This window comes from Fusarium subglutinans (assembly GCF_013396075.1).
Source record: "Fusarium subglutinans strain NRRL 66333 chromosome Unknown NRRL66333_c0000109, whole genome shotgun sequence".
Classification (NCBI taxonomy): domain Eukaryota; kingdom Fungi; phylum Ascomycota; class Sordariomycetes; order Hypocreales; family Nectriaceae; genus Fusarium; species Fusarium subglutinans.
Genome location: NW_023502172.1, coordinates 49,882 through 62,693, shown reverse-complemented (window position 1 = coordinate 62,693; position 12,812 = coordinate 49,882). Strand labels below are relative to the sequence as shown.

Below are 12,812 nucleotides of genomic sequence, written 5' to 3'. Positions count from 1 at the left end.
TGGTCGGTACAGCGCTGTAATGCGTGCGTTGAGCTCTAAAAGGAGATGCGTCGTTCAGAACGTCCACCTTTTCCCAGGGTTTGGACTTGCGGGCTTTGGTTGTTTAATAAATCTGTCAGAGGCTGGTAGGGACCCAGAAATCGCAACGTCAAGAGCAGGTTTTCTTGGAAAAAAGAGGACCTCCAACAAGCTTCAAGCCTGGTCCAATGCTGCGATCTCCAGCCAGCGCGGGGGTCCCTTTACTGATAAGTCCCACGAGTTGAGCAACTTTCAGCTAGAGTTGTCTCCGGAGCTGGTAACAAGAGGGTCCGGGCTTAGGCGATCCTGTTTGCTTGCTTGCCTGCATACAAAAATGTGCTTTGCTCTGCTTTGCTTGGAGCCGCGTACCCCCGTACCCATACAGGATGGTCCCATCCAGTGCTTTGATGAGCGATTCGCGATGAACGAATTGAGTGGTGATGGACCTGGTCGATGGCATACGTCACTAGCAGCCGGCGATGGTCTGGGCGAGAAGTCTAAGTCTAGAACCGACACCCTCAAATCACTAAGAGGACCCTCTTAGCACCTCTAATGTACTGCACACCGAGTAATGAGAGCAAAGTCGGTGAGCCAAGAGGATTAAAACGGAAATACAAGTATAAAAAGTGAATCAGGGAATCGAACAGAGGATGGATGCTCTGAGAAGCAAGGAAGACTGCAACATGCATACAATAATGGCAGGGTATCGTATTTCTATATACTTGACATGAAGCCCAGTTTCAAGTTGACGACGTAGCTTGGAGACGAAAATAGAGCTCAAAGAATGACAGAGCATGAATCGGAGCCTTCGCAAGGCAGGCCTTTGTTTCGCAACATGCCTTTCACTAACAGGAAAGATGCTGAATGGACAGTTGGACGTCTAGAGAGCCATACTGGAGAAACATGCCATCCAATCATTCTGACACCGGATCAGTTGTCTATGACCCAGCCAAGATCCGGAGACATGCGTGGTGCAACGTGAAGAAGAGGCCGCGCGCATCTGGGCTTCAGTCGCTTGGCGCGGGCTATCACCAGTATCATACCTTTGTCTGAGACGGCTTTGATTTGGTATCCGAGCACACAACCTGGCATCCGGTACACATTGCAAACAGCAAGACTTGGGACTCGCGGCGGCGCAGCAGAGCTCAAGCAGTCAAGACAAGATTGCAACAAATCTTGTCCAAACGCTTCACGACTTACGAAAGAGGTAACTTGGTAGCTTTGCAGCTTGGGTACCTGCAGTATATACCGCCGATCCACTGCCCAAAACTACTAACCTAGGCCAACGTGAGCCTATAAAAGAATATTCGGTAGACAGTGGCTGGGATTCTCCCGCTTCGGAGCCCGTAGAGCGGCGTTAACGACGGGCGGGATACGGACGGAGTGGATAGAGAGAGGCATATCCCGGCAGCCCGGCAAAACAGATTCGTCACTAACTACGGAGTAACGCCATCTTCCAATTCAAGGCTTCTTGTTGCCGCTGGCTCCATCAATGATTTCTCGTGGGATCCATTGAATGCGTCTCGGCGCCTGAAGCCCTGCAGCCAGCCACTCTGGTCGCGATTCTCTTGTTCGCCCATGTTGCGGGTATCGTCCCATCCTGTCAGCTTCACTGATGGGATGGAATGCCTACCGCCTCGTACCAGCGAAATTACACCATACCAGTGAGCGAGCTAAGTCAGCGAGCCAGGCCTCGTATTGCTTCAATAGTATTTCGCCAAGCCTCAACATGATATCTAGACTTTGCTGGTCTGGCTCCACCATCCTGCTTCATGGATACGTAAGCGTCCAGCCGCTGGGATTCGGAGAGAACCTGTCTGTTCGGAGTACGGATTTGTACAGTAACTATAAGCGGGCTTCACTCAGTAGTTTTCTGGGGTCAGAAAAAGCTTGGCACTTTGAGGCCTCAAATGTTGATTTTCATGTACGCATAGAGTGGGTAGACTATCAATTTCGGCGTCGTACTTTACAAACTGCTTTACTCCGTACTGTAAATGCCAAATGCAGACATACAATATCTGTAGCGATTTCATGCATAATGCCATTGCCTTCTAATACAGATGTTCATCACCTCTGAGCTTTGCACATACTGCAGTAGGACAGTCTTGAGCCTGAGTGAGGCATCCGAGCCCTAATTCAGCCGGACAAGGATCAGGATGGTTCGGGGTTTTCAAAACCTGGAGAAGACTACCTGGACTGTCAAACTCCGAATGGAAATTACATCTTTGAATAAGACCTTGCAGCTTGGGCTTGGGCTTGGGCTCCGAATCGTGATGGCAATGCTGCCAAGTTCTTGGTGTTTGTGACTATCATCAAGTCCCATTGGCCACAACGTATTATTGTTTGAGAAGATGTAAACATACATAGCTAAATTCAGGGCAAAATCTGATGAATCTCCTAGCTCAACCGGCTACACCGGCTTCCCCTTGGCCCTTGCACTATCCATGCTCACTCAGCCGCCAGAAATACGGTACGCTCGAAGGTTACAACCAGAATGGGGTTGTCATGTTATTTTGCAAAGGCGGCTAACTGATACCTTTGTCTCTATACGGCCAAGAAGGATTGCGTGTCAAGATGGGGATTGAAGTAATGGTCATGTCAATCACGATTGTGATTAACATGAGACGTCTCACTTCAAAGTCAACTGCACGAGATTGCTGTGATTAGTACAGCCTTTAACGGAGTAGATTCGGATACAAGCCCCGTACGATCGTCCAGGTCCACCTGTTTGATCGTCAGGCATTTGAAAAGCCAACAACTGATCTAAAGAGCCGCAGTTCGTCATGCCAGCTACACGTATGTCGTTACATTCATGTTCTGGACGCTATTTTCGCAGTCCGCATAATAGCGTCCGCAGGAGGTTCAAGCTGACCCCTAATGGGGAAATGGGCTTTGATTGAGAATCGATTCATCTCCATCCCTTACGTCATGAGTCCAATCTTGCGGTAATAAGTTTGGTTCAGATCGTGATGAGGCACTATTTCCAGTCCAGCTGATCTTTGCGTGGAGAAATCAAACATATCATGAGCAGTGTCTCAATAAAATGCGTCATCCTACAGCCCTCGTCTTATCATAAATGCCTTTCCTAAACGAATATTGACGATATCTCCAGCTAGTGGAGGATCCGGCTCCCTTCTGGCAGCTTGCAGGTTGCCAACCCTTCTTGGCATTCATGATTGGGTTGAATCTCTAGATCGGATTGAACAAGGTGCGGCAACCACGAGATTGGACACACTTTATTTTGTCAAGTTAGCTTTGTTTCGTTTCATGACGTGTGAAGATGCCTGTCTCTCCATGGCGCCAACACATGGTACCCTAAGCCGCTCCAGTGACTACAGCCTCAAGGAGAGGCAAGAAAACTCAGGACCTTGATCCTAAATGACAACAAGACCTAGCATAAGTTTAGTATGCTTTTTGCTAAGTTTATTTAACACACTATATCAAGGTCCGATATAACGAGGACTAAGTGTTGAAGTGTCATCTGGTGAATCTCTTCCCCAATAATGTTCTTAAAGTGCTGTCAGCTTCCCAGTAACTGGGGAACTTTCTCCCCAAAGGATCCACCATTGCTAGTCGTGTCTTTCAGACAACACAATTCACCAAAGTCATAATTGACTGAAGTCCCTTATTAATAGGGCCCTGGTAGGAATATACGCCTTTTCAGTTGTCAAGTTTACTCAGAGTTTCTCTGGATATAGCCTATTTGCGGATGTGGCATTGGCTGACTTATCAAACGCCATGCATTGCGACAATTGGGCTTCGGCCACTCTCTCACGGAAGATCGCCGAAGCACATCCCTATCTCAAGGCAAAGTTTTACAAAAGAAGCAGGCCAACCGCACAAACTGAATCGTTCTAAGGACGTTCACAGGGTGATTCTTTTCGTTCTGCCTCCAATGCTAGCTCAGCCTAGTCCTCTCTCCTACCGTTGGGGTCAACAATGAGCTCGGGTTCCTGCGGGAGAAGAATAGTGTTTGCAAATCATTGGTCGCTTTGACACAAAAACTGCCTGTTCTGGATGACGCCCTTGTTTGGCGGTCTCGGGCTTATCACGTGTCTGGGCAGCTGTCTGTAATCCCCCAGCTGTCCGAGCCTGATCACGGTGCTCTGCTCTCTCCTGGAGATCATATCTCTCTCTCGGAGAGCACATTAGCAATCTAACTACAGGTTGCGGCCAGGCAGGCAACTCAAAAGGGGCAGCTCCGGGCTTGTGCAGCTGGAATGCCCAGTCAACCATCTTCGATTCTGGCGGCCGTCCCGACATCCTTCTTATCATCGCTCCCGGTGCGACGCCTGACATGCACAGCATGGCGCCCGTGTCGCAAGAGACGATTCGCTTCGACGACGAGTCGCCTTTTACATGATGGTCCCATCTTGCCTTTTCGATTCGAAACAGGCATTGGACTCTTTGCGAAACGACCTCCACGCCCATTCCCTCCGCCTTTCCTCTCTCCTCCGTCCACATCCTTTACCGATCCTTTAAGTACACATCACCAGAGCCGTGACCGCCGTGCTTTTGTCAACGGGCAGCTTATCAGAGGGAAAACAAACGGCGACGATGCTGTCTACGCGAGTGATTATTTCATTTGTGCCAACGACGGCGTGGGTGCGTGGGCCACAAGACCGAGAGGGCATGCCGGGTAAGTTGCCGGGCAACTTCCGAATATCTTTTACCATCGTCACTGACTTGAACTGTAGGCTCTGGTCAAGACTGATTGGACATTTCTGGTCTTCTGCGATCGAGGAAGAACTTGTTGGGTTACCAAAGTCGCAAGAACCGAACCCCATCGCCAGCCTACAAAGTGCATATGAACAGACTCTTGAGGCAACTATGTCGCATGACTGTTTGGGAACAACAACAGCCTGTGGCGCGCAGTTACATTACAAGACTTGCACCGAGAATGAAGCTCAGGCATCGCCCGTCTTGTATGTGACTAACGTGGGCGACTGCCAGGTCATGGTCCTCCGACCTAGTACTGAAAAAGTCATTTACAAGACTGTGGAGCAGTGGCACTGGTTTGATTGCCCGCGACAGCTTGGGACTAACAGTCCTGACACACCCACCGATAATGCAGTTATGGAAAAGGTTGATTTGGAAGTCGGTGATATCGTGCTTGCGATGAGTGACGGGGTTATCGATAACCTTTGGGAGCACGAGATCGTTGCAAGAATACTCAAAAGCGTTAAAGAGTGGGAATCTGGGACACATGCAGAAGCTCACAAGGGTGATCGCACAGGTGGCCGCAACGGTGGAATGAGAGTTGCGGCTCAAGATCTAATGGAGGCAGCCCGGGAAATCGCCGTAGATCCTTTCGCTGAGAGTCCATTCATGGAACATGCGATCGAGGAGGGTTTAGCGAGCGAGGGTGGTAAGCAGCAGCGTCAAGTTTCCAAGAGAGAAAGCAAAGCTAACAGTAGCAGGTAAACTTGACGATATCAGTGTTGTCGCGGCCCTCTGTGTGAAAAATGAGGGATGATCGTACGTAGTCTCTTTGCTGGACAACTGAGACATCTGGACGGCTTATAGTAGACTTGCCGGATCGACCCTTCGAAGCATAAGATACCTAGTACCTAATTACACGATTTAATGATGGACGGGAGAGGCGAACATACGGTTCTCAAGTAACGAGTCAACATGCATTATATAGAAACAATCTGCCTAGACAATTTCAGATCTGGAACCCTCATGATACCTAAAGTAATAGCCTTTCACTTATTTTCAGCCCCAAATAATGGCCATGACAAAAGCGAAGGAAGTGGGATGGCGGGGCATTACAGCCATGGCGCATGGCGCAACGGGTCGGTTTTAGCTTATCGCACGTGCCGCGATAAGGAAATTTATTTTCTGCCAGCCTTGACTTCGTCGCATCCAATCCTACCTAGTAAGTCTAAACAAATACCTAGCTTGGTACAACAAATTATTCAAAATGAGAGGAAAGCGGTCAAAACAGTATCGGAAGCTCATGGAGCAGTTCTCCCAGACCTTCGGCTTTCGTGAGCCCTATCAGGTTCTGGGTAAGTTGTCGCAAACTTGAGCCAGATAGACGAAGCTTACAAGATGCAGTCGATGCCGAGATGGTGAGAGATTCTTCCCGGTTCAAGATGGACCTCGAGCCCGCTCTGTCGAGGACAGTTCATGGCAAGGTCAAGCCCAGTATGTTTCCATGACAAGCTTTTGTCGTGGTCGATCTTCTAACTGGAATAGTGATTACTCAATGCGAAATTCGCAAACTTTACGCTGCGCGAAATGAGCCAGGCGTACATGAAGCTATTGACCTAGCCAAGACCCTGGAGCGAAGACGATGCGGTCACCATCCCGACGATTATCCCGAGCCATTGAGCACTCAAGAGTGCCTTCGATCAGTTGTCGACCCAAAGGATACACTTCAGAACAAGCATCGCTACGTTGTGGCCAGCCAAGACCAGGAGGTGCGAAGGATGCTGCGAGGCATCAAAGGAGTCCCTCTCATCTATATCAAGAGGAGTGTTATGATTCTCGAGCCAATGGCGGATGAGAGCGTTCAAGTACGAGCAAAGGAGGAGAGAAGCAAATTTCGAGCAGAGATCAAGAATCAGTTGGGCAAGCGAAAGCGAGAAGACGTAGACGACGACGACAAGGCCGACAAGAAGACCGATAACAACTCTGAAGAACAAAAACAGAAGAAGAAGAAAGGACACGGACCCAAAGGGCCCAATCCTTTGGCGGTCCAGAAATCCAAGAAGCCAAAGACAGAAGGACAACAACCACAGAAGCGAGAATCTACTGATGCAAAGGACGTCCCACAAGAAGGCATCGGCAAGCGAAAGAGACGGAGGAGGAATAAGGCTACTGCAGCAGATGGCGGCGAAACGGACACTCCAGCAGCGGAAGTGGTCATGGCAGAACCATGAGAAAACTAGCAAGCAAAGCAGATGGCAGTCTCCAGGGTTGAAACAGGAATGCTCAGATCACCACGTGCTTGATCTGGAATATGTACTAATGGGGGCAGGGGATATCAAAAGGAGTGTGCGCCGTTAGCGATACCCGAGAAGATAGTATAGATTGAGGGAGTCAAAGGGCGCATGAAAGGAATAGTGTTTGAGCGTCGAACAATGTTAGCAATTTAATCAGATCATAATTCACTCAGCCCTAACCAACTCTTCATCTTGCAATGACCATAAACTGTATCAATTGCTGAAGCTCATCTCAAATTAAAGAAAGGCATGCCTACCTATGTACTAATGTATGTAGACAAATCAGGGGTCGCGTGAGGTATGAAGGAGAAATTGATTTGAGAACAACCATATATAGGTATTGAATGACGAGACCCATCCCTGAGTTACAAGGGTGCCCTGCACTATGGACCCTCTGGGCAGGCACAATGGCCATCCACTAAAAGCAACCAACCACTGAGAGCCCCGCCATCCGCTGTCTGCTACCTTAGTGGAGGGCCACCAACCGCTTCCGCCGGACTCAGGGGGGGGGGGGGGGGGTCGACCCCCACTCAAAGTAATGTCAAGTTGGATTCTATCCATCAAATAATTATAGGAGTTTTGTTCCTTTTAGTTTTGAGAGGGACGAGGGGAACAATAAGCCCGCCCCTTTCAACAACTCGCCTCAGCTTCTAGATCATTGAATAAGGGTGTGGCATTTCACCTCGAACAACCACTTACATCATCACGCCATAGAGTTAGTCCTTCTTTGACGGCCTCAACCTAATCCAGGAGCCAGAAGGATTCGTCCACTCGCCAGCACTTCTACTTGGGTCGAATGTCATCTATAGATCTTCGGCCCTTTCGATCCATTCTTTCAAGGCGCATTTCACGCAGCCGAGCCATCTTTCTCTTTACTTTTCTCTTTCTGTCGCAGGAGCGATTCTTTTCGTCGAGCTCGTTGAACGGGAGACCCAGACAAACTACAATTCGCCATTGTTTACCATCATGACTACACCTGCCGAGGTTGACGATTTTGGTCTGCCCATCAGGCGCTTTCCGACTCCGAAGAACGATGAGCCTACCGAGACATCCAAAGATGAGAGTCCTGCCGCAACTCCAGTAGCAGATGCCTCGAGCGGTGAGCAACCGACAGTGTCCGAGACGCAGAACGATAAATCTAGCGATCGAACAACACCCCCCGCCATCGAATCTGTTAAGGACGACGACAAGAGCGAAACGTTTGAAGATGCTCGATCTGAACAGTCGAATCCTAGCAAAGATGCTTCGAACCCGCCTTTGGTCACGCACGAAACCCCCACACCAACTTTTAGCAAAACTCCAGCAACGATCGAGTCTGCTGAGGCCAAAGGTATCAATGATCCGGAGCCAAGAGATTCAAGAGATACACAGTCAGAAATGCCAGCGGCTTCCAAAGAGCATACATATATCCATGTCGCTATCAAGAAGCAAGAGACTCCCGAGCCGGACGATCCAACGAACAAGGGCTCAGTGGAAGCACAATCAGAGGCAGCAGATCCTGTCAAAAAGTCTACAGGTGATGAGGTAGCTGTCAGTAAGGAAGAACCCCCTCAGCCTGACAAAATCGTGCCAACCCCTGTATCGCCTACGCAGGCCAATCGAAAGGATGTTTCCGAGTTTTCCCACCAGAAGATCTCTTCCAAGCCAGAAGAACCTAAAAAGGGGGTGGAGGAGGATGACTGGCAAGAAATGCCTTCTTATGCGCGATACGATATGTACAACGATGATGACAAGCTAGTTGCAAGGGAATATAACCCGGAACAGGATGAATCATACGAATATGGAGGACTTGGTGGTGCTGGCAAGGGCTACACTCGGGTAACATTGGACGATGATGCCGAGTCGGCAACAAGCATGGATGACAATACAAAATATCTCTTCAAGAGCGCAGCCGGAACCAGTATGGTCGATGATGATGAAGGACGAGATGCTATCGGTCAGATGCAGGCTACCAAAGATCTCTTGACAGAAGGCCAAAGAGTTGCATACGTTGGATTGGTCCGTCTCGAGATCGTCAGACTTGTGAAAGAGGCGGAAAAAATGAAATCGTTCAAGAAGACAAAGAAGGAGGTTGCTATTTCAGTTGAATCCATGCTGATGTGGGGTCAGAAAATGATGCTTCGATTGTACGCTCATATGGAGATCAATGAAGCTGAGCAGATTATGATCGAACAGTTAGCAGAACATGGAGTTATGCCGCAGGACTTGGCGCCTGCGCTCAATACTAATGCTCGAGTATCAAATCCCATGGCAGATGGGGAGTCATCGATGCCAAGTACCCCATCACTGGACGAGAAGCCTGCAGAGGCACCGCCGCCATATGAGGCGCTCGACGGCGAGGAGCTCTCTGAGGTGAAGACACCATCACAGCTCCCCACCACCGCAAAGATCGATATTGATCTTAGGTGGACTGTGCTTTGCGACCTCTTCCTACTCTTGATCGCTGATTCTATCTACGATTCCCGCTCGAGAGTTCTCCTGGAGCGAGTTGGTGAGAGCCTTGACATCACGTGGTTAGATATCTGCCGTTTCGAGAAGAAGGTCACAGAGGCTCTGGAGATGCAGCAAGCTGCCGAGAAGGAGAACTGGAACGAGGAAGAGCACACGGAGACTCGCAGGAAGAACGCATTGACCCGGCGATACGTGATGATGGGATTGGCCACCGTAGGTGGTGGGTTGGTCATTGGTCTTTCGGCAGGGTTGCTTGCTCCTGTCATCGGTGCTGGCCTGGCTACCGGATTAACAGCCATCGGAGTGACTGGCACGGGAAGTTTCCTCGGTGGTGTAGGAGGCGCAGCCATCATCACCTCGGGCGCAGCTGCGTCAGGCAGTATCATCGGAGGCAGGGCTGCGGACCGAAGAACTGGCGCGGTCAGGACGTTCGAGTATCGTCCCCTTCACAACAACAAGCGAGTCAACCTCATTGTCACTATCTCGGGGTGGCTGACAGGTAAGGTCGATGACGTACGACTGCCATTCAGTACGGTAGACCCTGTCATGGGTGACCTCTACTCAGTGCTCTTCGAGCCTGAGATGCTTCGGAGTATGGGTGACACCATCAACATTTTGGCTACTGAGGTGAGAAGATCTACACCCTGTTCCAATAGAGATTATCAGACTAACAATCACAAAGGCTCTTACACAAAGTATCCAACAAATTCTGGGCACAACTATACTAGCTGCTCTCATGTCAGCTCTGCAGCTGCCGATAATTCTTACCAAGCTTGCCTATCTTATTGACAACCCTTGGGCTGTCTCGCTGGACAGAGCCACATCCGCTGGAAAGATTCTAGCAGATTCCTTGCTAGAACGCAACTTAGGAACACGACCTATTACACTGGTCGGGTTCTCGATCGGCGCACGAGTCGTTTTCTCTTGCCTTCAGGAGCTCAGTAAGAAGGGGGCGGTTGGTGTTGTGCAAAATGTCTACATGTTTGGCTCGCCTATTGTGGTAAAGAAGGAGGAGTACATCAAGGCCAAGACTGTGGTTTCTGGGCGATTCCTGAATGCGTACAACCGCAACGACTGGATTCTAGGCTACCTGTTCCGACTCACGAGTGGAGGTATCCGCCGGGTAGCAGGTCTAGCTCCCGTGGAGGATTGTCCGTTTGTTGAGAACATGGACGTCACGGATCTCGTGAATGGCCACATGGACTATCGTCAAAAGATGCCGGTACTGCTGATAAGATGTGGATGGTCTGTTGAGAGTGAAGAGTTCGTTGAAATCGAAGATCCAGACCCGGACAACCATAATGAGCGCCAGAGAGAGCTGATTAATGAGATCGAAGAGGCACGCAAGAACCTCGAGAAAGAGGGCAAGTCCAAGAAGAGTGGGCGATTCAGCTTCTTCGGTCGTCGAAAGAATGCGGAGAAGCAGGACTGGGAACTCTACGAAGACTCAAAGAATAAGGGAGACGGCAAAGAGAAGGCAAAGGAGGGGGGACAAGCTGACAACAATACTGGTGTCCTTTTCGACATTGATGCAATCCGTGCAGAAATTGCCAAAGATGCCCGAGATCACTACGCCAGTCCGGAGGACCTGCAAGTCAAGGAAATCAAATCGACTCTGCCTCCAATGAAGCTGGATGTGTCCTCGCTTCCCGCTTCTCCTTCAGCAGTGGCCAATGGCTCTAGAGCAGGCTCTCGGACGGATCTGACCGGCGCACGAGACGCGAACGATACTCGTGTGTCCCAGGAGAGGTCTCGTAGTTACACGCCAAGCTACACCAGACAAGCATCACCACCTGGGTACAGCTCACCGTACGGCGGAGGGTTTGGGTCAGGACATGGTGACGCATACGGCTCGGGCCGACATGACGAGGACGACATTCAGATGACATTCGATACCTCGTTTGACGATCACCCGCGGTCAGCAACGGTGGCACCTACTGAGACGACAGCAACTAGGCCACAGGTGAAGACGGCACAGACATTGCCAGCGATGACATTGCATGAGCCATGGGGGAATTCAGATGATGATGATGATGATTTTGGCAAAGAGAAGGAGATTTCAATGACATTCGCTTGAGTTGGTAATTTGGGGTTGCCTTTTGAGTTGCTGGCGTTTCGGATCAGACGAGCAATTGGAGGGGCTCAGTGTCTTGGTCTGGACTGGGCTGGACTCTGCTCTGACCCTGACTCTACCGTTGACTTTGAGTTTGACATTTCCGGCGTAAACAAGGCTTGATGGTTTTTGGATGTTCTTGCATTCATGAAGGAGTAATCAAAATCGGATGGAGTATCAAATACACATAAGACATAGTACCTAGTTATTACCATCTAGAACACTTTGCGAAGTAAGTATGAGCAATGACAAAGACGAGGATCAAAGTGGAGGATCATTAATTCTAATGTTGGCGCTTTGCATTGTTGCATTATTGGTCCGTGTGCTACTCAAACAGCGGTTGGCTTATGATGGTCAGTTCTATAAACAGAACAAGCATGAAAGAGTGTATGTCACTGTTGGTGGGCGATGACTTTTATAAATGTACTACCCATGAGCCACTACACACAGATTTGTTACACAACAGGTCACACGATACACGTGTTTTGCAGCCCTGGAATGCCATATTGCCCACGCCTCCTGGCTATTGCGGGGTGGAAATTGTCAAAGAAATAAGGGCAGCTTGTTGTCTCCAGGGTAGAATGGGTGGTGGTGGCCGAGGCTTGTGCTTACTACAATAAACATTGAGTGGGAGGCATTGCTAGCTAGGGAGCGGCTGGAGTTTAGGCATGTTGGATTTCAGTTGGGTAATCTTACAGTGAGATGCATGGTTTCCTGTGTTGGCCAAAAGTACTTACACTCTCTCGGTTCTTGACCCTGGGAGAAGTGAATGTTGGCCGTTGGGTTGACCCTCTGGCCAGGGTAAGTACATACAGTTACACCTACATGTCTCAAAAATGTGAGGACAGGCAAGATCATCGTTCGGTTGGTACTAGAATGGAAGAAGAGAGATATCAAGGCAAGGCAAGGCACTCTCATCCTTTAGATCCTGCGGTGGTACGGTGAGATGTTACGGTTGAGCTTGGTTGGTTGGCGCGTATAAGTGAGTTGCTCTACCACCACAGCAAGCAATAGTTGACAGACAGATAAGACAAGTTATAGGCATAACGTCTCTTAGGGATTTCTTTTTTGTTTGACAAATTCTCAGAAACAGAGTCTTCGTCTCTTCCCACGTTCAGGTGAAAGTCCACCTTGGAAACGATGGATGGAAGTAATCTTGGGGCTGACGGGGCTCATCAGCACCAATGAGTGTAAGACGAATCAGACGATGCGTGCGCCGAACCAAAATTCTAGTGGATCGACAAGCAAGTCTACAGTTTGTACCTCACAGTGTCTGT

At 49.5% G+C, this 12,812-nt stretch overlaps 3 protein-coding genes across 3 annotated transcripts; all 3 read left to right on the top strand.

Annotated features, from left to right (window-relative positions):
* Positions 1-4,238: 4,238 nt before the first annotated feature.
* On the top strand, positions 4,239-5,442 carry FSUBG_8170 (phosphatase 2c 80; the record flags this gene model as incomplete). The annotated part of the gene is made up of 2 exons (XM_036686550.1): positions 4,239-4,657; positions 4,716-5,442. 2 exons carry the CDS (start codon positions 4,239-4,241, stop codon positions 5,440-5,442), a joined length of 1,146 nt encoding a protein of 381 aa, XP_036536327.1.
* Positions 5,443-5,944: 502 nt separating this feature from the next.
* FSUBG_8169 (rRNA-processing UTP23) lies at positions 5,945-6,908 on the top strand (the record flags this gene model as incomplete). Its single annotated transcript, XM_036686548.1, has 3 exons — positions 5,945-6,032; positions 6,082-6,171; positions 6,223-6,908. The coding sequence occupies 3 exons, from the start codon at positions 5,945-5,947 to the stop codon at positions 6,906-6,908; spliced, it is 864 nt and encodes a 287-aa protein (XP_036536326.1).
* A 1,029-nt stretch (positions 6,909-7,937) lies between these two features.
* Positions 7,938-11,499, top strand: FSUBG_8168 (DUF726 domain protein; the record flags this gene model as incomplete). The annotated part of the gene is made up of 2 exons (XM_036686547.1): positions 7,938-10,049; positions 10,105-11,499. 2 exons carry the CDS (start codon positions 7,938-7,940, stop codon positions 11,497-11,499), a joined length of 3,507 nt encoding a protein of 1,168 aa, XP_036536325.1.
* Positions 11,500-12,812: the final 1,313 nt, after the last annotated feature.